This window comes from Rhipicephalus microplus, chromosome 6 (genome assembly GCF_043290135.1).
Source record: "Rhipicephalus microplus isolate Deutch F79 chromosome 6, USDA_Rmic, whole genome shotgun sequence".
Classification (NCBI taxonomy): Eukaryota; Metazoa; Arthropoda; class Arachnida; order Ixodida; family Ixodidae; genus Rhipicephalus; species Rhipicephalus microplus.
In genome coordinates this window covers 162,771,358-162,797,018 of record NC_134705.1, presented here as the reverse complement: position 1 = coordinate 162,797,018, position 25,661 = coordinate 162,771,358, and the positions used below count along the sequence as shown (strand labels likewise).

Genomic DNA, 25,661 nt, shown 5'->3' with positions numbered 1-25,661 from the left:
CAGCCAGCAGCTTTCAAAAGCAAGCTTTCAACCTACATTAGATGCTATAGCAACAGTTTCGCCTACTGTTTAGGCATGCACAGTCGCAAGAGGCGTCATTGTCGTACGACGCCATGTTTTTTTAAGTGTCTGCTATTTGCAGAAACCTTATTTAACATGCATATCTAGAAACCACAGGCATGCTATTTTTAATCGGCAGTTTAGGTTTATCCCAGTGAGGCGTAGGGTCAGAAGCATTCAGAGCGTTTTATACATGCAGCATGCTCGCTTGCGTGCAACAAAATTCTCCGCAGACTTATAATCTAAAGTGCTTTTTTTTTTTCTTTTGTCTGCTACTTTCTTTTTCCTACACAATACCTTCATTTGATACATGATCGGTGTTTGTGCTGACTCGTCTTCTTGTGTTTGCATCTGCACGTGTAATTTTTTTTTTCATGAGAGTATGCTAGTCGGATACAATTTAAGATGGGAAGAGAGGCCCCGCCCAGATGATCGAAGGGCCGCCACCGATTGCCTTTGCGACAGAAAAGTTGCACATGAATACAACCTAAGCAAAAAATGTAGGCTCCCCCACAGAACCACAGTGCGCCTGCTCTTGAACTGTGAGAGGCGGTCAGTATAGTTTTTTTTTTTTTCGCTGGAAACAAGTACTTTTTCTCGGTACCCCCCCCCCCCTCTCCTTGCCTTGAAGAAAAAAATCCTGCCTGCACCCCTGGGGCGAACGAATGACTTCAAATAATGCCCCTATATAACTTCCTTGGTTAGATTATATTTTTGGCTGTTCCTTAGCTGCATTGGGCTTGCGCCTAGTGGTGACGCGGGCCATGGTATTGCACATAGGTACCCACTAAGCTGGGAACAGGGAACAACGTACAACGCTGTAGCAAAGCACGCGCAAACCTGCGTCCGCGCCAACCAGCGCCAACCTATCCGACACAACATGGCGGCGGCACGGTCAATCGGTGTCACCACCGTTACGACTCCAGGCGGCGCTGGCGTCGAGGCCCCCTACACTCAGCTATGAAAGGTTAATTCGCTCCACTCGCACTTTGTGAAGCAGTTCACGGAGGCGCTGCATTCGTTTCACGAGTTCAACACGGTGGCGTTGGCACCGCAGTACTCGTTTCGCAAAAAGTGCAGCCGTCGTGCACGGCTAGTTCGCTAATTCTCCGCGCCTGCCCGCGCGGTAGGGCCGAGTCGGCGCAGCACAAGATGGCCGACACCACTGCAGATGGCGTAGCCGTGTCTATACCTTAGCAACGTCCAACAAGTACGACAGTGAGCGTTTTCTGGTATTTGCACATGCCAAGCAACGTAAGCCGCTCCGTCTTTCACGAATCACAGCAACCCCCCAAGCCTCGGGCCAGCCGACGGTTGCACAAGGCTTGCACGACAGCTGTACTCTCACATTCGTTTCGTTGCTGCTTCACTTGCTGAAACATCCCCTGCACGACGACGACACCCCCACGCACTCGTTGAGGAAACGCGAGGTGAAACGAATGTAGCCACGCCACGTTGAAGTTGTTAGTAGAGCAGAGCTGTATTACGCTGCACGTGACGAGGAACAACGACGACTCACCGGGCTTCTCGGGCTCTCGGCACATCCAGTGGGTGCAGCACTCGTCTCCAGGAAGGTGACCCCGGTACGCCTGAGTCGGGTGACAGGGCAGCGTCGGCGGCGGCGAGCTGTTCAGGGGCGGGCAGCGGTTCTCGCACGAGATGTTGCCGTTGACGCAGACGCAGCGCTTGCCACAGTCGAGCATCTCCTGGGGAATCTGCTGGAAGTTGCGGAACTTGACGTCGTGGAACAGGCACGAACCATCTGGAAGATGCCGGGTGAATAAACAAATTCAGCGCTTATAGTACGAGCTGAGTGCCTAGACATTACACCTATAGTTTCAACCTACCACAAAGCCCCATTTTACTTTCGACAAATTCGCGCCCCCATCTTGTTCTGGCAAGTGAGTGTTCCGCCGGTCTTCTGTGGCGTAACATAAATGGTCATCGTCCTGAAACGTTGGGCGTACCGGCCCAAGCGTTTTTGTGCGTGCGAATTCACCGTAGCCCTGCTTGTTTGTTTTTGATACGGGTACAAAACGGCAACGTTATCAGTCCAAGATGGCGGCGCTCGAATGCGCCTACAAAATCGTGCATAGAAACTACAATAGCGGTACTATAGCGTTAGGCTACTATAGCGTATCATCTCTGATGTATGATTTCATAGGAGGTCTCACTCACAGCCTGGTGTCTTAAAATCATAAATCACAAAAGAACATCAATAAATTCATGTTCCCCTCCAAGAACTGCGCTGCGCCAGTCATTTAACGGTGCGAGAGTCTGGCTATACTGTAGTGGCCATCAAGTACTGTTTCGTTGCTTATGTAAATACTAAGCATAATAATAAAGTATACTTAAAGTATTGGTTCTCTCTAGTAGTGATGTCCGTACATTTGATAAAATTTGTCAGGAAGTTCAAGTATAATTGAAGTTTTTGCGCACACACACAAGCCCGTCTTTCCGTATTATTGAAGTTCAAGTATGTTCAAATAAAAAAGCGATATGAACATGTACGGGATGAAAATTCGGCAGATCCCACATACCTGGGAATCCACGTTATGCGAAGCATGCGGGGAAAGTTGACCGTGTTGCAATTTTTTTTATTAAGCGACACGTCGTTAAATGACGCTAAATTAATGTACAAATGTCGCATGCACAGACATACGTGGAATAGTTGCAGATGGTTATATAACCAGTTGTTTGCACTTGCGCAATGATGCCCATCTGGAACATGGATATTAGGAACACCAGAAGTGGATATCAAGCGCTAATGCTCGCGAAGATCCTGGTCTGGACATCGCCACATAAATCAACTTCAGCTTATCACAACTAACCACATCTGACGATAACCCGGCGTGATGGCTGTATCAAAATAGTACATATGTAATGTTTATAAAATTGTGTAGGCAGCACTGCAACCACTATTGATGTTTCGCGAAGATTAGCGTCTATTTGAAAAGTAGTTTCAAGTCCTGGCATAGCTCTGTGGTAAAATGCTTCATTGGCACCCAGAATGCTTGGGTTCGATTCCAGCTGGGACTCGTAGGGTCGACGCTACCAACGTCGGATATTTCTTGACACTCGGGCGTTAAAATTGCCCATGTGTGTTCTCGTCGTTCCTGGGAAGATAAGAAGTGTCAATCACCTGTGGCACATACCGCATACCGACGGCACATACCCACCCATGGGTGTGTGCCACTGTCTGGCGGGAAGTGTTTGACGTCGTACTCGATGGGATTGTGACATCATTTATGTCATGACAAGTGCGTCGTACTTGTCAAACCATCTTACCCTCTCATGCTAATTTTTATTCGCGCCAAGTGAAGGGGTGACCATGAGAGCACCCAAACGTAAGCGTCTAGATTAAATACATTAGATAGATAGATAGATAGATAGATAGATAGGTAGATAGATAGATAGATAGATAGATAGATAGATAGATAGATAGATAGATAGATAGATAGATAGATAGATAGATAGATAGATAGATAGATAGATAGATAGATACGCTCAATGTCGCCGAAGTTCGCTAAGAAATGTTTCGCATTTAAAAACAGCTACATGAAGTACGCCCTACGTGTTTGAGGTCAAGTAAGTGAGCAATTGTAATTAGATGAGGTATCGATGCAAATTCTCTGAAGGCGATGGGGGGGGGGGGGCAGAGGGAAAAGCAGCGTTGAATGTTGGCAGTGGTTGCATATTTTCTGAGGTTGTATTTGACAGTCATTAGTTTCATTAACATTTATTAACCAAGACCAGAGAAGCCAACATACGCAAACAAAACAAATTTGGCAACGCGGCTTGCAACGAGTTTAGTTCAAGACTAGTTGATTCCAGTCCAGTTGTTTTAAGGACAGCGTACTGTCGCGACCGCATATGCTAGGCGGACCCCAAGATCTATTCGTCAAGGTGGCAGGAAAAACTAGCACACCCTTAAGTTTCGGCTTTAGGAGTTAGGAGAGGCATCCATTGTTTTACTCACGAAAGTGCCGCAAGTACGCAGTTGACGCACAGCTCGCGGGCTAACGTGTTATTTTGTGTGTCTGACGTGACCATGAAACAAACATCTAAGCCATTCGCCTTGAAGCAAGAATCACTCGGATTTAACTTTCCTAAACCTTATTATTCCAACCAAAATGCACTATTGTTTCTGTTTTGCAAAAAAAAATATGCACCCAGTGTTTTACTGAAATCAGGCCTCTCTCTATCCTTGTTAATTTGTGTTGCTGAACAACTGCAGCGGCTGCAGTAGCTTCGATACTCGCACGCTCCGCACTACGTAAGCTTCTATAGCTCTATGAACGTGCTAGTCTCACGGCTCTTTGCTCCAGCGTTTCAACTAAAACAGAGCCTTCACTTGAGAGAAATATAAGAAAGGTAGGAAGGTTAACTAGACTATGTCCAGTCTGCTACCCTCATTGTCTGCCGACGAGCTTTATCTACTGGATGATTAAATTTGGGTTGTCACTTGCGCAGAAACCGGCGGCAAGCACAGACAGCACAGCCAGTGTTCTATCAATGGTGTGACTTCGCAACGAGCGTCCAGGTGTTGGTGAAAGAGTCATCAAGCCTTCCAGTGACAAGTATCATAGCGACAAGGCTCCGAGCGAGCGCAGCAGGACGCCTGACTGCCACGTATCTCGCCAGGTGACGTCGCGCCTGCCACACTCACGCTCCTGTAGTTCGTGCTTCGGCGGCAGAAAATACTGCAACACGTAGTATAGTTCTCGTCCTAAAATATTAATGTCCCTGTGATATAGGATTCAACTGCGAAGCTGGCGAGCAAGCGTCACCTTCTAGCAAGCGCAGATTGAGTTTTAGATGCAAAGCAGCTTTTGCTCGGGGCTGTGTCCGTCCCTCGGCGACCGTCCACACCCTCACTGCGCATGCGTCAGCTCTGATCCCTCTCTTCACGCTCACGCGAGGAGGTGGCGAGGAGGTGGTGGCAGAGCACTGCCTCCACTTCGTTTCTCCTCTCCCGTCTATCTCTCGGCCACAGCTGTGCGCTCGTATATAATGCTGCACGCACTCGCGCCGTTGAACTCCCCTAGCAGCACTGGGTGTTGACTTCGCAGCACACGCACGGTAATACTCAGAAATGGGAGGGCGGTAACATAAGCGGTACACAACATATACGCAACTTCTCACACAAAGGAAACACAACACGGAAACATATAAAAGGAAACAAGAAATGGAAACACAAGTAAACACCAGCACTGCTTCGCACCCCCACATGGATCACCTTAGTTGGAAATCGCGTAACTTTATGTACTTTATTCATCTTTCTTCATTTTGTACTTTCAAATTTATTCATGAGTGTATATCGCTCAATATCTCTTTTTCTCTCTTTCTAAGTGTTACATGGCTTTTATCACCCTCGCTCTTCTTTTTCTGAACCGTTACTATGCTATATCGTACATAGTATGCTATATCGTATACTATGATGTACCACCTTATCTCATTTTCTTTCTCTGACAAATCAGTCCCACCACGCCCCCACTTAGCTATACTATACATGCTTTACTCTCTCCCTTCCTTCTTCCCTTCCTCACGCTCACGTGACTGCTCTTCACATTACTTTCTCTTCAGCACCTCTTGCTTATACTACAGTATGTGTCTCTACGAAAAGCTTAGCGCATACCCACGCAGCTTTTTCTGGTCACCCACAGAACCTTGCCACACTTAAAGCATTGTAGGGCACTGTAAGTTTCACAGTGTGTTTTATGACAGGCTCTGGCTTTTCGTAAAACTGGTCTGGCTGTTCCTTGTCTTTTTATAGTTTTTACATCCTTTAGCAATCGCGTGATTGACGAAAGAGTGTAAGAGTCAGAGGTCACAGGTGTGAAGGCACAACTGTTGTTCTGCGTTGATGTGCAGTCACATGATTGCTGAGAGGGTGTGAGGGGAGATGCCACAGCTGGCACCATTCCGGGGCACGGACGAATGAAAGCGAGCATCAGACACTGAAGGCTTTCGCCTTCAAAGCCCTGCTGTTAAAAGGTACGCGAGAGAGCTGTCATAGGGAGGACGATAATATGCGAGGAAATAATGCACTGGTTAGACGATGGTGCTAGTAAACATTTGACGGCGCATAACAGGTGCCGATCAGATAGAGTCAAACGCTAGCATGTTTTTTTTTTTAACAGTTTTGTGCGCTGGGAAGCATTATCAAGCCATCTGTGGCGGATACCACAATTCCACTGCAGCAATCTCGTAGACATTAGAGCACGTCTCATCACTAAGGCAGGGCAAGTTACGTGACTCTGCCTATACACTATTCGGAGACAAGCACCCTAACGGGGTGAATTTGTTGTAAAAGTCCACGTTCAGACGACTCTACGCCTTTTCCGTCGGTGTCAACACAGCCATAGAAAAAGCAGCACCACATGTTGCTTCCCAAGGAACTTCCACTTATTTCTTTCATTCCTCTCGCAAAAAACTTATTTTTAGGGGCGAAGCTCCTTATAGCGGCACCCGTTCGTCCCCCGTAGTATGTAACAAGTATAACATTTTGACCTCCAAGGTGGTGCCGGTGAGAGACTTCTGTGCGTTGTTGAACAATAAAAAATAGTGCTCAATGTACATGTCAATGGCTGCTAATGGGGAATGAGAGACAGGAGCATTCGGCTTTTAGTTAACGCGCAGGCTGTGATCACCATCAGCAGCCATTGGCATGTACATTGAGCATTCTCTGACAAAAAAGGGTTGCTACTTTATACTCGCTGGGTGTAACCTCCTTAGCTTTAGAAAAGTTTAGCGAGCATTGAGCCGCAGTGCCATGAATACAATGAACTTGTATATACCATGAATGAACTCGAGGTGGTTAAAAATGGGAAGTAGATACGAAGCGCAAGCCGTAAGAAAGTAAAAGCCGAATTCTCCGCCTCTAATTTCCCATTAGCAGCCATTGGCATGTACATTGAGCACTATCTGACTGAAAACGTTTGCTACGTCATACTCGCTGGGCGTAACCTCCTTGGTTTTCGAAAGGTTTAGCGAGCGTTCGGCCGCAGTGCCATGAATACAGTGAACTAGTATATACCATGAACTCGAGGTGGTTAAAGGTGGGAAGTGGACTCGAAGCGCAAGCCGTAAGAAAGTGTGCGTGTGCCACCTCTCGTTTAGCTCTTGGAATGCCCGCTGGATGGAGGTGCTTCTATATGGGGAATATATAATGAAGAGATGCGAGATGCTGGTACTTGGAGTGTTAAATAGATGGACGAACGGACGCATAGACAGATGCATGGATGGACGCATGAACGGACGCAGGGGCGGCTGCATGGACGAACGCAGGGACGGACGCACGAACAGACGCACGCACGGACGGGCTGATGGTCGCATGGACGGTCACACTGACGGACGCATGGACGGACGGAAGCAAGAACGAATGGACGGATGAATTCTTCACCCCACTCTCCATCATGCACTCCGTGGATATGCTGCCATTTTTTTTTTTCAGTTTAGCCAGAGTGAGTAAAGACTTTTTTTCCGCTATCTGGTAAAAGGAAAGTTCTTTAATGACTACCTCCTATAATGTTGTGTGTAGTTTAGAAGAAAAATTATTTGAACTATTTGACCAGTCAAAGTCTACAAAAGTGTTCAAACTGGGCTGGCTACTCTCTAAAGTATTCGTTCCCCGCCAATGCTTTTAGGCTACGCTGGTGCACAAAAGCGGAAGCCGTCCCGCAGGTCCGTTGACTGTATGACCATGCTATAAGGTACGGGACGGCCTAATGCTCTCCCATAGTAGAGAACCAAATACTCTAAATCGTTCACCAGTTTTTTTTTTTTTTCTAAACACAGCTCCGTTTGTAAACAGCGAAGGGGTCTGTGGCAAGTCGAGGTCGACGAGTGAGATCGAGAAAAGACTGCCTTTATAACACCGGACGGCCTCTTCAAGTTCCAAGGTCATGCCATCTGGTCTGTGCTCGGCGCCTGTAATGTTCTATTATACTTTCCCATACCTGGTACCCTAAATCATTACCCACCTTTACAACGATAGCAATTATATGGATAATCTCGGCTAGATTTGCCGCCGGCGTCGACCTCGACATGGGCGGCGGCGTCATTCACCATATATATATATATATATATATACATATATATATATATATATATATATATATATATATATATATATATATATATATATAAAAGCCTATAGCAGCACTACAGCAGTGCGCTCGTGGTCCATCACACGGCTTCTCGGCTTCTTTTCACATTTCGCGCGTGGGCTTTCTTTACAACGTGGAAAAAATAACAGCGCGAGACGTATCGTACAGAAAACAATTTAGTCGGTCGTTTCTGAAAGTGGTCTTCATCTCAGTGTTCATGTTTTGAGTTTCCGGCCATAATTAAAAAGTTAGGTAATTAAGAATTATCAATTATTATTATGGGGAGAAGTAAAATTACATGAGTACGCGCTTGGTTCAATTCGCTTCCTAAGTGCCTTTCGCTTTCAAAATCTTGATTCAAGTTACGTGGAACATCCTGTATAACCCTATCACTGGACAGTGCGCGTCTTGGCGTTTCTGAGGGAACGCCTATGGCGCGTAATCGCCGAAAGAACAAAAAGTTACACCACCTCCCGAAGGGAACCTTGTGTGGATGCGAAGCAACGCTGATGTTCACCTGCGTTAGAATTTATTGTTTTCGTTTGTGTCCGTGTACGTTTCCTTTGTGTGTGGAGTTGTGTATATGTTGCGTACCGCTTATCTTAGCCCCTTCCATTTTTGTGTATTAGTGTACGAACCGCAATGTGGACACCCGATTCTGCTAGGACAGTGCAATGGCGCGAGCGCGCGCAGAAATATATATGAGCACACATCCGTGGCGGAGAGATAAACGGGAGAGGAGAAACAAAGCAGAGGCAGTGCTCTGCCGTCTCCTCCCACCTCCTCGCGCTCACGCGAGCAGATGGAGTGGAGTTTGCGCATGCGCACTAGGGGAGCGGACGGTCGCCGAGGGACGAACACAGCCCCGAGCAAAAGCTGCTTCGTATCCAAAAGTAGGCCTTACCTTTCTTGCACTTGGACGGCGGGCAGCAGTTAGGCGGAGATGGCTGGAACGTCGGGTCAATGTCCCACTCGAGGCACTCGCTGAAGTGCTGGTTGAAGTGGTGCGGACACTCGATGATGGCGCAGTTGACGCGCAGGTTGGCGCCGCAGTGGCAAACTTCGAGGCAGCCGTTGTAGAACTCCTCGTTGACACTGTACATGCGTCCGTTGTATTTGCACATGGCCGGACCGGGCTGCTGGGGAGCGGCCACGGCCGTGCTGGGAGGTGGAGCTGGCACAGACGCTGCAGGAAATAGTTATAAGCGAGCCTTACTTGTCCGTGAAGTACTTGATGTTTAATAAAAGCTTTTGTTAGGCTTTTTGGTACGTGCTTACTGAAATACAAAAAAATATGCGTACCATCGGGGAAGAAAATTCAGGACTGAACAGAAAGGGCATCACTCAAAGCTAATTTATTTTCGGAAACTAGCAAAATATATAATCGTAGCAACCATGCGCGCGCATCGCCTCACATGCTATTCAAAAAACACGCGATAAGATTGACAACAAAAAATTATGACAAAGAAGCCACAAACGAAAAGATTAGAAACAATTAAGCTCATTACCATGTAAAGCAACAGATGTGTTACTAGCACACGTATCTCCTTCATTTTTTAATGTAGTACGCTTTCATAATTTCCCGTGCTAAGGTATCAATACTCTTTCCAAGGATGGATACACTAGAGAACCTAGAAACACACTTGCAGGAAACGCAACGTACTACAGGCAAATGTGCCGAAAGTTTATCTTTCACAGGAAGCTCACACGGCCTACTTCTTCCGTTTATGCGCCAGCCTGTTCGGCCATTGTATTTCAGTACTTGGCATTTGCAGATGCCGGATTAAATCCGATATCACCTCGCCACCCTGCAGCACCGCAGAGGACATGAGACCTTGAACCCTGTGCAGTGCTGAAATGGAGCTTGAGGACAAAAGGGCCTCCACCAGAGACGTTGGCGGGAGTATAGAACTCGTAGCATTATCTCGTGGCATTTGGCCGACCACCGAATATGCAATCAGTCCTTTTCCATCAGTCACTCCAACAGTTCTCATCGAAACGAAGTAATAAAAGTAGTGCGAGTTAACCACTTTTTAACCATCAACGCTTTGCACCAGAAGCTTAGTATAACGGGTAACTTGTTGCGATATTAGACTTGCGTGACATTTGCCACGCTCTGCATCGTCAGTTGTCGCTACGAGCGTTGCCCGTCAGGTGAACTCTTCCGTTAACCCAAAAGATGCATACGGCAAAAGTCTACATACAAACTAAAATTGTCTATTGTGTAGCGTTTCTCAGCGAAAACTTCAATTTTGCTCTTCATCAACATTAATCTACTCATGAACATGTATGGGAGAGAGAAAGAGAGAAAGGGATGAATGGTGGAAGGGTTATAATCGTGGTTAGGCTTAGGTCTGGTTACACTGAACTTTTGCTTGGGGTAAAAGCAGGAAAGATGACGATAATGATGAACTTATCATCATAGACAAAGATACAAAGATGTGCCAGTAGATTTTGTTTTAACCACTATCATTTGAACCACTACATTGGGGCCTAACTGTATGCTGCCATTGACATTTGCATTGCCAAGGCGTGCCCACGTCAGGGCGGGGCACTTAAGCACTGCGCCAGAAATAACGTGTTTAGCAAACCTAACGGAGACCCCTGCGCACGCCTTCGGGCATAAGTTTCTCAATCGCTTTCCTCGAAGTTATGTTGCAATGCTTACGACCCTTACCGCCACGCGGACCGGTGCACATGACGTAAGGGCAAAGGCACGGGTCGTCGGGCGTCACGACGACCGGTTGCGGACAGTCCTTCTCGGCGGACTGGACGGTCACCGACAGCGGAGGGCAGCCTCCGACGCACTCAGCGAGCGCCGAGCCGTTGGCCAGTAGCACGCAAGTGCAGACGCGTCGCAGACAACCCCGACCCGTCTCCCACTCGTCGCCCAGACGGTGCGGCTTGCCGGACTCGTCCAGACACATGTCCTGCTGCGGGTCTGCGCAGTGGACACGCAGTGGTCAGCGTTAATCGCGACTCGCCCATTTACTGCAAGACAGTGCGTTACAGTTATCCTTCTCGATTCTTCTATATTTCCGCGTCGTCGTATACTGCGCCGCTAAGTGTGACGGGTCGGGACGGTATGGTGTGCGAGACTGCGAAACAAACCCTGCGTGGTCAGAGGACTTACTCTTCAAGTAGCCGTTCCCCTTTTCCTGGCGTTAAAATTGCGTTCACCTTACAGACAGGCCACACCAGTCACGCTTTCCAGTTCTTTGCGTTTGATTAAAAAAGATGATCGGCACAAATTCTACACTAAATTACCTCGCATCTGCATCCGCGGAATGACTCGTGTACCATCTGTACTATCTATCTATCTATCTATCTATCTATCTATCTATCTATCTATCTATCTATCTATCTATCTATCTATCTATCGTTCTATAGATCTATCTATCTATCTACATAACATTCTCTCTGTGTCTCTCTTTGTTTTTCTCTTCCTTCTATCTTTCCAGCAATTTGTCTTTCTAGAGTAGCTCTATGTCGCTTTCTGCCTGCTTAAGTATCTGCATTTCAGTTTCTCTATTGATCTATTCATTCATATCTCTCTCTCTCTTTCTCTCTCTGTATTTTCATTTATAGCACTGAAACGGCACCTCGCCCACTTACCGTTGGGATTTCTCGGCACGGGCGGCTTCCCGTCGCAGTACGGTATCATGCAGCAGGCGTCATCGGGGGCCGGCGCCCACTGGCAGTCCTCGTAGCCCACGGTGTCCACGTACACCTCGCACCGGTCCTGGCACTCGATAAGCCCTTCGGCATGGCACACGCACTTGTGATCGCAGCCGTCGTAGAACACCTGGCCGGACTCGTACGTGTGGTTGCGGTGTACACAGCCGTTGAATGCAGCTCGCACCGCTGATCATTCGAGGGAGGAAATCAGAGTATACGTAAATTAACCGACTGTAAACACCTCTACAAGTTCAACCGGGCGCACTGTTCACTGGCACACTCCACGACCGCATGTCACCTATGGATCATTGCTGCTGCAGTATTGCCTACCAAATACATTGAACTAGTTCGAACCAACAAATAACAGCTCACCTATGTCTCAAAAATTAGATTTTAGATATCATATCTGTGAATGATGTCTTTTCCTATGTAAACATGACATCGAGAGTAGGTTTTTTTTTCGTTTGTGTATTTTATATTGCGACTTCAAAATTTTCCTACAACTAAAGTTTTTTTTCTGCCACATGTAAGTAGGTTTCATCAGCGCAGCGAATCTAACTAGGCCCCAGATACTGCAGCTTCACTCTGCTATTCTAAGTGCAAATGGCACATTTCCGATTAAAAGTGTACAAAAGTGGTGACCATAAACCAAATCTCAAATAGGAAAAACGCTCGGGGTATACAAGTAGACGATCATGTGCCCTACAAGACATAGGAGTAGCCATAATTTTTAGGGGTGGGGGGTAAACCATATTTAATAATTTGCATAATACACGCAAAAGTGAGTAATATCGGGGTAAATCAAACGTCTGCCCCATCCCCGTCCTGGCTACGCCAGCGGTACAGGACGTACCTGCCAAGTCCCATAGTGGACGTGGTTTAGATCACCGCATCAACAAAGCGTAGATAATAGCTACGCGAAGTATGGTTCGATTGTAGTCAACGAGGCGTTCAAGCACGACCCGTACCTGGAGCGAAGGTCTTGACCTTGACCGTGTTGCTCGACGTGGCGAAGTGCTCGGGATCGCCGTCTTCGCCGGGTGGCTTGACCAGGCGCACGTAGTACTCGGTCTCGGGCTGCAGGCCCCCCAGCCGAATCTCGAAGGACGACGTGGTGGGCACGGATCGCATGTCGCTCAGCTTGTACTTGCGCTTCATCCACTGGACGGGACTGCCGTCCTTCGTGACCACAGCGTACCAGATCTAGGCGGTCGGATCGTGAAATAAAAAAAAAATCACCGGACAACTTAATCACCGGAAAGAGACTGAACAAAAGCAGCGCCGGTCTAATAGCAGCTTACATCCAACATTAACAGTCGTCAATTATCTATCCTAAAGTGTCAACGACGTCAAATTTTCAATCGTAATCTGTGTTATGCGAGTTAATTTTTCTTAATTCATAAATAAGCGGGCTAAATTTTAGCGCATTCGTTGAAGTAATACTTTGCTATTATTTTCATAAACACGTGAGCTGCCTGCGAGTCTGGCAACAATTGCGCACTCTCAAGCCGTGACGTAACGGGCAACTAGCTGGCCAGCACCTACATTCCGGCAAACGATATTGTTCCCTGGTCAGAAATAATTTAGCTTATTTCTTCGACTTCAATGGCTCCACTCCCTCCAGTACATGACGTCACACGAATCATGGCCACATGGCGGCCGTGGTGGTGGGCAGGGTTTCCAGCCGGCGACTTCTAGGGCTTGTTTCGCACTAAGGTATTCTTCAATAGCCCACTTTCCCAATCTGCATAGGCAAAACAGACCCTTTACTACTGGTCTTCGTTAAAAACCACAAATCCTTGGGTCACCGTGTTACGGCCCCTTTAAGCCAACACTTGCCATCACTAGCCAACACTATTGTTTGAAAAATGATATATTCCCAACATTTCGTCATTCGTGATGGAACATTGGACCAGCAGCTAAAGTCAATGTATACCTGCATGAGGGGATATATACGAGTATTTCTATCGAAGCCAAGACCCGATGCAGCAGGTGGTGTCTGAATGTCTTACACTGAGGGTCATCCTCTTGCAGCGGGGTCAGGCTTACCTGGATCATAGTGTCGCCAGCCATGTGCGTGGTCTTGTTGTCGTGAAGCACAGTCCACCGTATTTTTACGACGGTAGCGTTCTCCGGTTCGGCCATCTCGATAAGCAACTTTAGGCCTGAAACAGATAAAGCGAAAATAGCTATACTTTCCAGCAGGAGAAAAGATATTAAAATTATGAATTAGTTTTTAACGTCTGTCAGTGCACGTCGCACAGTCGCAGCAAAGAGAAAGTGCTCGCAGACACATTTTTGGAAAGAACTAGACAAGCTATGCCGCTCCCTTGTCGTGGCTTGGATTTGGGTTTTTGCAGCTATATATTTTTGGGATTCATATGCTAATAGCAGGTCACTGAATATTTCAATCTACAGAGCGATCTTTTTTTTCATATGCAAGGACATATTACACACCAACAGCACCTCGATTGAATCCAGATCCAATGGTGCTCTGCCTTATGTATGCTGACCACACCCCGAGTTGTTCCTGCCGGTGCTTCGTTATTTTTATATGTTAAGACAATACATAATAGGTTCTAATGTTGCTCTACACAAGCATAAATATTCCAGATTCAGGCATAGAGAACTGCTGATCAATTAAAAAAGCACGTCCCGTTGTTTTCTTATCTGCCTTTTTTTTTTATTGATATGATGTGAGGAGGTGTTGGCGCACCAATTGGGCGTCGTCTACTCCTTGTCGCTTAAAAGTGTCTAATCACAATGTTCCCCAAACGTGCAAATCTCCAAGCGTAGCAAGTCCTCAGCTCATATACAGTTTAGCATAACAGCTAAGATATCATATTGGCTCTTGTCATGACTTGGGCTGCCACGAAAACCCTCCGCATTAGCTTAGCAGCTATGTTGCTGCTTCGGAACAGGACATCTCAACATCCGGCTAGTTGTCCTTCCACAAGGAACACAATCTGACGAGACTCAAAAACGATGTTGCAATGTGTCTCGAGTGCTAGCGAGTGAACTCCGTTGTCAACATTAGCCGGCATATTTGCACGACCGCAGGCGGTTAACTCTTTTGCTCTTATAATTGCGATAGCAATTATACGGACACTCTCGGCTAGATTTTGCCGCCAGCATCGGAATCGCCGTCATTCACCGTATATGTAAACGTATCTATATATGTGAAAACGCAAGAGAGAAAAATAATCCAGAAAAAATGACTCCGGCACACGGAATTGAACGTCGAACCTCTGAATTGTGAGTGCGAGGCGTTAGCGACTACATGAGCCACGAAGGAGCACCTGCTTCAATGTTCAAGTGGCATGCTATTTATATCTACCACTTACTGTTGGCGATGGGCATCTCGGGGGGAACTCTGATGTTTTCAGCGTTACCAGCGAGATGGGGCAATGAGCGCGCGTCGCCACATCATCACGAAGTGGCGGCGCGCACTCTCATCCCCCACGCGTACTTTGCCCCGCGGAGAGGAGCAAGGTAGACAGACGCTCATGCATGCGCTTGCTTATCTCGCGGTGGGGACTATCCTACGCCTTGGACTTTCACCGGAACGATTCTGTTGCAGTTACCGGGCGCACAAAGGTCACTGCAATCGTTGCACATCATCCGTTTTGCGAAAAGCGCATGCTTTTCAGACACAGCGAAGTAACAACTGAGACGCTTATTCTCGTTCATGTGTATCTGTGAGTACGTTTCGTGCCTGCTTTGTGCGTGAGAAACGCGGGGCACGTTTCGACCTGCTTGCCATTCGGCGCGTGGCTTTCCAAATTTTTGCTGTCGCTTTCATTGCTTTGCTTTTGCGGCAAAGCTGTGACTTTTTCTTGTAGATCGCATGCCATCAACCGCTTGAAGAAGCTACTGCATAAACCACTTAAAGGTTTTTGTATAGCTTGTGTCTTGTTCAGAAAATCCAGTACGTATCATCATCATCAGCAGCAGCAGTAGCAGTATCTTATGCTCACTCAAGAACAAAGTTCTCTCTAAAATTATCCGAATTTTTCTTTCCTGCACGAGCCGACTGCATTTCATGCCTGAAATTTGCTTATATTCTCACCTCATCTAACACTTTGTCGTCCTCGGCTACGTTTCTCATCCCTTGGTATCTACTCAGCCGATCTAAACGAACAATGGTTATATATACTGCGCATTACGCCAACTGTCCATTTTCTATTCGAGTAATTAAAATAGAAAGTGAGCCGTACACACCTTCAACGCTAGACTGAGCCTGGGTGTCTCCGGGCGGGTTGCAGACGAGCACGCGACAGCAGGCGTCGTTCGGGTCGGCCACTTCCTTGCAGGTGTCGCCGCCGCTTGAAGTGATGATGTTGCACCGCGGCAGGCAAGTCAGGTGACCCTTGCCGCTGCACGTGCAGCGGGCTTCGCAACCGTCGAAGAAGGTCTCGCCTCCCTGGTACACCTTGCCACGGAACTCGCACCCGTCGAAACGATGAAGCTTGCCTGGGCACAACAACGTCACAACGACACCCCGCATCAAAAACGTTGCCGCTTCACAAAGCTTATCACCATGGCTGTATAGGTATTTGTAAACAATAACACATCACGTACGACTTCTGCTAGAAGAGATCATGCACAGTAACATAGCCCTTAGCTAGCAGTGTCCTCACAACATCTTGGCCGTTTCGACGTAGAACTTCAGGTGCTATATGCTAAAGAAACGAGGAAGAGAGTAAAATAGGGAGCGCAGAGCTTTGATTGAAGTTGTTCACTATAGACGAAGAGAATGATTGAACATTATCAACTGTATATTTTAACGACCACCTCTATCTTTGATTATACAGTGGCTTGCACAGGCCTGCTGACCACGCAACAATACCTTAGACGTCCTCTGCTTCGATGACTTAGGAGGGTACACCTTTAAATGTGTTTCTCAGACGTTGGAAGTAAGCCAAAGTGAACCTGCGAAGTGGTCCCTCCTGTACGTTATGGAAAGTGTAGCCTCAGAAATTCCGAAAAGCATCCCACTGTTCACAATCATCCCACAGGCCTTTGTTGTCAATTCTAATCCGGAAAGCGAAAACGACCCTTTAGAGCACGAATCTCAGACTTGGATCAGTTGCCTGGACGCCGTCAGGGAGGTTAGTCCCACGAAGGGTTGGCACAGTGAATCACTGTGCCAACCCTTCGTTCATGTTCAATCATGTTTAAACTGAATGTCAGATGACGTCATTTGAACGAAGGCTTGTCTGTCATCAAGTGTGTGGTTCAATTTTCGAATTAAATCTGACATCAGTAACGATGACGCGTACCGAAATTGATCTGCCGAATAATTATGATCTGGACGCTGATCCTCAAGCACAAAACGTTTGTTCTGTGGCTACGTTTCCGCATAAGGCAACGGCAAAAAGTGCCTCACGAAAAAGACAATGCTAAAGACCAGCCGCGTCCACGTACTTCCCACGAACAAAGCGTGATAACTAACGATAGGCGAGACAACAATGCGAGCACAATTTAGCCATGACGCAAATAGCTACAAGGTCATAAAAGAAATATGGAACGAAGACTGTCATGAACGGACCATGGGCCTCTAGCGAAAGGTTGCGATGCGTGTTTGAGACCCCTGCCTTAAAAAAGCCACTCCTAGCCATAGCTTAGCCACGATCCTGGCCATAGCAAACATAGCGAGGTGTTTGCGCACTCACCGGGATAACCACCTTGGCGAGACGCGTTGGATGTCCCATCGCTTCCAATGCTGTTGCCCGCCGCCGTGACGTTGGCCGTTCCGAGCGGGTTCTCCGTGACGTTGGCATCGCCGGGCTCGAGCACGTTGACGATGGTGGTGAGTCCCGTGTCGACGAGCATCTTCTCCGTGACCATCTCCTGCTCGTAGACGATCGTGGTCGCCGTCGAGTCATCGTCGTAGCCGACAGTGGTGTTTGAGGCCACGGGAGGCCGCGCGTCAGTGGTCACCTTCAAACGTGCACGGCGCCAGCCGTCGCCGACATGCATCACTCACATGCATTTCCATTTCACCTTCGCGTGGCACTTTTGCGATTGACGCCTGTGGGTTTGCAATAGCACAAGTTGACTGCTAACCTCTACAGCCGTTAGAAATGTGGTATGGACTCTTTTTTAACTTCTTAATGGAATAATCTTGGAGTAATCCAAATAGCTACAAAATCGGCCAATCTTCCCGACTCAATCGTCGAAACCGTTGGCTCAGTTTTCTTCAAAACGTTATAGTCACCTCTATCTATCAAACCCGGACAGAACTTTGGCCAAGTGTGATTATTCACCGTAAACTTCTTTGAAAAAAATATGCTTGCCAACATCAAGAAGGGCAAGCGACACATTTATCCTTTCATTCCTTACCGAGGTGTAAATTTTAACTACAGCGCACTCACCGCTAAATTCAACAAAACTATTTAAACCTTCGGTATTACTTCATGATACACTGCCTGCGACCATTACGAGATTTTTCCAAGGTTCTGCACTTTGCCGGATGGTGAAATGGAAAAATGTATTTTCGTTGTTCTGACACACATTAAACGCGCAGTAGCGTCCCAACCTCGAACAGAATACATGTAGCCCCAAGAGAACTAGTGCCTAAACGTTTAAAACATACGACTGCCGCCGTGAAAAACGTGGCTCTGCTACAATCATTCAGCGTTAGACGAAAAATATTACATGTCGATGAGCACGTAGTTAGGAGAACCCATAGTTTCACTACAGGACACTAAGCGTTAACATAAATTTAGTATTGTGAAACTGACTTGCAACTCCCTCCCCCTATTTAGTATTGGGCAACTTTGAAGGAGACAAGACTGCTTGTCCGAACGTTGGCCCCAGAAAAACCACGTGTTCGTGAATTTCTCGTGCCTTCAAGCATTCATCGCCCCTTGTGTTTCTGCCACTGCATCTATCTCGTACGTGCATGCGCAAGACAGTAAATGCGGACTCTGCCATACCTCGACGTCGTTCTTGACGTAAGTGGTTTCGTTTCCGGCAGAACTTCCAGGAGCCGTGACGTTCTGAATGGCCACAGTTCCGTTTGGGGAGGCCTCACAGGCCAGAATTTTGCAGCACGGATCGTGGGGGTCGGTGAGAATCTCGCAGCCCGGGTCCAGGTTGGCCGAGGGCGGCTCCTCCAGCGTGAACAGGCACCGCTGCTGGCACTCCACTTCTGTCTGGTCCGTGCAGTGGCACTTGAGTCCGCAGCCATCGTAGAAGTACTCATTCACGGGGTACGTCCGGTTCTTGTAGACGCACGTCTCCGGTGTCGACTGCATCGACAACTGGTCGTTGTTGCCGTCGGACATGGAGGTCTTGGCGGGAAGTACGGCGTTGCCTCCTGCGACATCAATAGAAGGAAGAATTTAATTTTGTTCAGAACTGCCCATGTAGATTACCAGATGATCTCGCTTAGGCGGGAACAAGCTGCTTAAAGCGATATCTGGGTTACTTTTCGTAAAGCACTTGGATGGCTGCCCCTTGCGTTCTTATTTAAGTCAGCCAAATGTTGCCTTTAGCGCGCACCGCAATAATTGATGGAGGGTAGTGTAGGCGTTTCTATTGTACCCTGCAGTGTATGACTGCTTTCTCGACCTGCTTCTGCTTTAGCGAAGAAAAAAACTACGTTAACGCTGATGAAAAATTGTGCGTATAAAAAAGACATTTTTTCTGATAACTTCAAAATAAAGGAGCTCTGTTCAACTTTGCACTATCAACGATGGCTTTTAAAACTATAAGCATCCGATTCCATGTGAATTTGGTGTCAGTCAAAATGTCTTTAACAGTACCAAATGATATTTAAGTATGCAGGACCCTGTCCATGATATTTAAAAACAATGGCATACGTTTATACAATTCTAGTGAAAAGAATTTAGAGTAGCTAGACGATGGAAGTGTTATTGAACTTTTTTCTTGAGAAAAATCCGCCTTTTCTTTTTAAACCAGACCCTTTCGACTACGTTTTCAAGCGATGCAAATGTGTATTTCGATAAATATGCAAACAAGATCTCCTATATGCCACCCACATGCCAAAACGTCCCGTACGAGGCGAGATAGTTCTCTCATCAAGCAATGCGCAACACTCAAGTGAGAGCAAGGGCCTCCGAGAACGGGCAGGTTCGCGATCTCGGAGGTCATGCTGGTGAGAGGAAAGGGCGGAGGGATCGGGTTAGTCGCGATTCGGAGACCGACCTTGAGTGCATCCCGTGGTAGCGTTGTTAGGATCGCCGCTGTAGCCGCTCGCACACTGGCATACGGGCGAAGCGTTCTCCAGCATGCACAGCGCGTTGGGTCCGCAGAACACGTTCTCGCACGGGTCTGCGGCACACAAAGACGTCTGTACTCGGGGCTCACGCCACCACGGACGACACAACAGCGGACATTACATAAGCCGATACACCTAGTTACTAGATACTGCAATGTGGCTTGCACAAGAGCTCGTAAATCGTGACACGACAGATTTCAGCAGTGGCGATCTTCTAAACCCGAGTCATGTACCAGGGCTCGTTCTCTAAACGCTATTGAGAATATGCAGAATAGATATCAAGTTTAAGTGCATTCGGTTTGCATACAACTACGTTCTTGAGCACTGCGGCCTCGTATGTAGATATATGGTTGCATAATTTTTACGTTTATCGAGAATCGATCGCCCTCCAATGGCTCCTAATGAAATGAAATCAACTATACAACACGATTTTCAGCTAGCAAACAAACGGAGGACAAGAAACATGCAAGACATGCACTGCCTTGTGCCCTTGTCCTCTTGTATGAGAGCGCTACACAATTTTTGTTATTAATGCATGCCAACCAACTCAGTTTTCTATCCTAAAAGGATGAGAAACGTATACAGTTTACAGAACGCACCACTCTACAAAACAATAAATTGCTGTATTATGATCGAATGCGTCATGAAAATTACGTGGTAAGAGTATTCAGGCTATTTAGAAGCCAAATATTGGTCGCCGTATTTGTACCGGCCTCTGAAGCACGATTGAATGGTTCTGTAGAGCCCTGTCTTATTGTTTCCATTCCACTGACCATTAATAACACAGCAAGTCACTTTACAACTGCGGTTCTAAAATCGCTATTTACCCGACGCTGTACACACAGTCAGATGCTTAGCTCTCCCTCAGCAAGGTAAAGTAAGACGAGGGCTGCTTTTCTGCTTCACCAACTGACCTTTGCCCGAGAAGGGTTCGACGCAGACTGCTCCACCACAGGAACTGGGACAGCACTTGAGCACGCCGGCGCACTCGAAGTCACTGTTGCACTCGTTCGAACAGGAGTCCGGGTCCGTGCTCTGGTCCTCCACGATCTCGGGACAGTGGCCGTTCTTCTGGCTGTACGTCCGCACTGGAGGAGACCGAGAAAAGCGTTCATCCGTGACAGGAACAATTCGGTAGGACAGATCAGAACTTTTGCTTTATACACAGAGGGCGTGTACTCAAGAGGAACCGAAAGACGCGAAAGTGGGAAGTGTTACAAGATACCAAAGTGTGTCACTCTCTGAAGAACAGAAGCGAGACTCATCCTGCCCTTGAATTCATCGCTTTTTTTCGGCAAAATAGCGGGAAAACGGAACCGAAAATTGAACAATATAGCTGATTGGATTGGGTATTTGTTTATGGAGCATCGAAGGAAAGACTGCGCGCAATATATTTTTTTTTTCTAAATTCCCTTCGCTAACCTTCAAGCGAGGAAGTAGTGCAAATCAAATCTTACCTGCGGAAACTAATGATGAGTATGTTTGTTACGCGACTAAAGATCTCGTAACATCACGTAACAACACTCACGTGGCTACAGATCATGTAGCAACACCAAAATTATTTAACGTCCCTTACGTAACTACGAACATAACAAAAAATCCCGTAACATCACAAACACCTAGACATGCCATTCAGTACCACTGACAAAAACTTAACACCTCTCGTAAAAGCTTTGTGGCGGCTGCATTTCCGATGGAGGCGGAAATGTTGTAGGCCCGTGAACTCAGATTTGGGTGCACGTTAAAGAACCCCAGGTGGTCGAAATTGCCGGAGCCCTCCACTACGTCGTCTCTCATAATCATATAGTGGTTTGGGGACGTTAAACCCCACAAATCAATCAATCAATCAATCTCGTAAAAGCTTGCCGTTACAAGCAGAATTTAGCTAGGTCGAAGACTAGCTGATGCACTCTAAACCAGTTTGCACTCTTAAGGGTGTTTTCCATGTCTATAACACCCTACAACAATGGTGTTCTGACAAACCAAAACACTCTCGTAATGGGTGTTTTGAAACACCAGAATACCTATAACATGGGTGTTTTGGTTTGTCAGGATACCCTTATCCCAGGGTGTTAGTTATAAATAAGGCAAAAGCACCCTCAAGTATGCAAACTGGTTTACAGTGTGGTCTCAGCCTTAATCTTCTAGTGCACACAACCTGCACACTTTTTAAAAACTTTAAGCCAATCGTAAAGCGCACAGTAATCAACGGAACTCACGTGAGGGGTCGTGGTGCAGCCCGTGCTGGTGGTTCTTGCCGTGCGCGCATCGGACGCTGACGCAGCACGGGTCGTCGGGCAGAGTCTTCTCGTAGCACAGCGGATCGGACGCCATGGCGCCGGCGCGAACGTACGGCTCCTGGCAGCGCTCCTTGCAGTCGCCCTCGTCGTTGCCACGGCACACGCAGCGCAGCTCGCAACCCTCGGTGAACTCGTCGCCAACGCGGTAGGTGCGATTGTAGCGCACGCAGCCGTCTGAAAAAAAAAATCAAGTTTACCGTATGAGAACGCCAGTTTGGAGACCAAAGAACACGGAGCTGCTAGCTCGGTTGCTATAGTAATTCGGGACACCTTAGAGGCCGAGAGTTATCTAGCGACTTGTTGCTCGGTGAGCGATAAAGAAGGTTCAGGGAAAGATGGGGAGGTTGATCAGAGGAAACCTCCGGTTTGCTAACCTGTACTTGGGAACGGTAAAAGCGAAAATGTGATTAAAAATAAGTGTTGTGACAGCAGGCGACAAAAGCAAATGAAGGCACGAACACGTACAATCATTGTTCATTAACACTCAGTTTGGCCTGGTCGATCAGCAAGCGCAAAATGACCAGGTTGAGCGGGCGAGTAAGGTCATTGGGGCTAAGGCTTCTCCCATTCAAATAACGTCTGCTTCGTTCAAGTTTTTTTTTTTCTGTTCTGTTCTGTTGACATTGATTCGGTTTCTCGAAGAAACCGCAACAAAGCCCTCAGAATGGCTGGTGCTGACGGCCAGGTCGGTCAGAATTGATTGATTGATTTGTGGGGTTTAACGTCCCAAAACCACCATATGAATATGAGAGACGCCGTAGTGCAGGACTCCGGAAATTTTGACCACCTGGGGTTCTTTAACGTGCACCCAAATCTGAGCACACGGGCCCACGACATTTTCGCCTCCATCGGAAATGCAGCCGCCGCAGCCGGGATTTGAACCCGCGACCTGCGGGTCAGCAGCCGAGTACCTTAGCCACTAGACCACCGCGGCGGGGCCGGTCAGAATTCCAGAATTTTGTTCTCCGCGAGTGGGTAATTGTCCAGCTATCGTATAGCGGCATGGTGACCGTCAGCAGAAGACAGCAGGGTGAACGAATAAAGTGGAACAAAAACCTGCTTTAGATCCCCGCGACAGCGCGTTGAATGGGAACGAGTTGCCGGGACGCCCCAGATCTCCGTAACTGGTGACGTCATCATGACGATGATGTCATGATTCATGAAATACCATCGTCGCTTGGTGAAATGGGGGAGCCGGTCTCGGTGGTCATGCGACTCCACGCGTGCAGCAGAAAATAAGAGGGCTGGGTGATGAGGGCAGGCGGTGGCGTGAGGAATGATTCAAGAGTTCACACTTTTGGCCCAGTTTTTTCGATGAAATTATGTAGCTGGAAATTTGTTCCTTGGTTCCAGTGTTTGCCGCGTTATAGCTTCACTGAGTGAACCAATTGAGTGGACTAAAGCCAACGTGGTGTAAGGCGTGTTTCTCAAACTTTGGCTCAAACTGCGGCTGTCTTGCAACATGTCTGGGCCTCGATTGTATGCCTTAATGCACCTCCAACTGTACAGTGGGCTTACGCCTTCACGAGTCACAGAGATTAACATGCTCCCAAACTTATTTTCAATGCTGCAGTTGGCAAACGCAAAGTTCACGAATCCACGTGATCTAACCGGTATACGCAGATATATGGAAGCAACGTGCAAGTGACCACACGTAGTGCTAGTTAGGAATACGAATAGGACACAGGTTCACGTGTCTCGTTCCGTCTTCATCTCCGGCGCTGCTCGCCTACAATACGCCTAACCAATACGGCTAGCCAGCAAGTTCACTCTAAAGAACGCACGCGTGAACGAACTGGATGCAAAGTGTACGACAATAATTATGAAGGGCTTTATTTGCGCAAAACCCGAGAACACGAGTTGGACACACGATGTCGACGGTAAGAGCGAAATTGTTGGTTTCGTTATTACGCAAGGATACTGATGGTGTCCTCTAAAACCATAATTCCCAAATCCATTAAACCCTGCTGAACAGCGCTTACGATCATTCGCGCTTGAATAAGCGACGAGAAAACGGGCACGACGCGAATGAAAGACGGGTCAATGAACAAAAATGACAGAACAAAAACAAAGAAAATAAATTCTGCGATATAACCTCGAACTATGGAAATGCATGCACCTTGTCACAGCACGGACGGGCAGTCACGTCTCTCTCGGAATCGTTCGCACCGAACCACGGAAAACGACGGATCTTCGTGGGAGTCACTTGCCTGCATGTTTAGGGGTCGCCAATGAGGTCAGGGAGACAAAAAACGCAAGAGGTGGGTGTGGAGAGGGGAGTAGGAAAGTCGGGAAAGGGGCTAATGCCGTAAGCAGTTGAGCCACTCTTGCATATGCTGTCCGTTTATCGTCTTTTCCTCCCGCCTGCATGCGACTGCACCATGGTTTTCCACCTGTTTGCGCGTAGATAGAGCACACTGTCTTTTTTTTTTTTTTGGATGCCCTCCGAACGGTATATACTAAGTATGGATATACACATTCCATTCACTGTTCGCGGATCAAGCGTTTCCACGAGACACGCGTACAACGTGATCCGTATGCCGATTGCCACGATCATGACCTGAATAGGAACACCGTTCGCATTTCGAGGTCTTAAATTGGGCCGATTGAGGTAGATGCCGAATCTCACCACGGATAATGCGAACGAGGTTTTGAAGGTGCCGCATTCGTCTACCGGTACTACTGACCAAAAAGTGAGGTCATAACATACGTTGTTCAAATTATCATTCACTTTCATTCCGTTTCTTTTGTTTCCACCACTTCGTCTTGTGTGTGAATTCACTTAACTGTTTTGAATGTGTTTTTTTTTAGACATATTGTGGACGTACCTACTCTCTTACACAGAATTTTGTTAGAGCAGCGACCATACGCATGCACAGCAAGGAACCGATTTTTATATTATTGATCAGTTCGAAATTTCATAACCCTCAAAGACGGCCATCGTTGTTAGAATTATCACCGGTATCATTCTTGCAGTTGCCATCCCCACCGGTGTGCACCAAAGCATCGACCTACGAAATTGTGCGAGGTACCACAGAGTTATGCACAGAACTCAAAGAAATTCCGTGACGTGAACTTCTTCATTTCCTGTGGCCGGAGCTCCAGTATCGGAACGAGTGGTAATAGACGATCTACAAAAATAGACATCCTAATGTACGTGTCTATGATGCATTTAACGTTCGTTGAAGGAGCGAGAACAGTTTGCAAGAAGGTATCGTTCCTTTTACCGGGACATCAACGCGACATTAAAGACATTTTAAAGGC

At 47.3% G+C, this 25,661-nt stretch overlaps 1 protein-coding gene across 5 annotated transcripts in view; it reads right to left on the bottom strand.

The window, feature by feature from the left end:
• LOC119167210 (uncharacterized) overlaps nucleotides 1-25,661 on the bottom strand; it is a 184,734-nt gene that overhangs the window by 21,124 nt on the left and 137,949 nt on the right. For 2 of the 5 annotated variants that reach the window (XM_075866913.1, XM_075866916.1), the window contains exons 6-17: nucleotides 22,317-22,571; nucleotides 21,012-21,185; nucleotides 20,025-20,150; nucleotides 18,791-19,173; nucleotides 17,525-17,792; nucleotides 16,071-16,322; nucleotides 13,899-14,014; nucleotides 12,818-13,052; nucleotides 11,787-12,035; nucleotides 10,849-11,112; nucleotides 9,076-9,357; nucleotides 1,580-1,822 (exon numbers count right to left, since the gene is read on the bottom strand). In XM_075866913.1, coding sequence (XP_075723028.1) covers nucleotides 1,580-1,822; nucleotides 9,076-9,357; nucleotides 10,849-11,112; nucleotides 11,787-12,035; nucleotides 12,818-13,052; nucleotides 13,899-14,014; nucleotides 16,071-16,322; nucleotides 17,525-17,792; nucleotides 18,791-19,173; nucleotides 20,025-20,150; nucleotides 21,012-21,185; nucleotides 22,317-22,571 — 2,847 coding nt within the window. The remainder of the gene's footprint in view (nucleotides 1-1,579; nucleotides 1,823-9,075; nucleotides 9,358-10,848; nucleotides 11,113-11,786; nucleotides 12,036-12,817; nucleotides 13,053-13,898; nucleotides 14,015-16,070; nucleotides 16,323-17,524; nucleotides 17,793-18,790; nucleotides 19,174-20,024; nucleotides 20,151-21,011; nucleotides 21,186-22,316; nucleotides 22,572-25,661) is intronic. The other 3 variants (XM_075866914.1, XM_075866917.1, XM_075866915.1) reach the window with 3 other exon arrangements.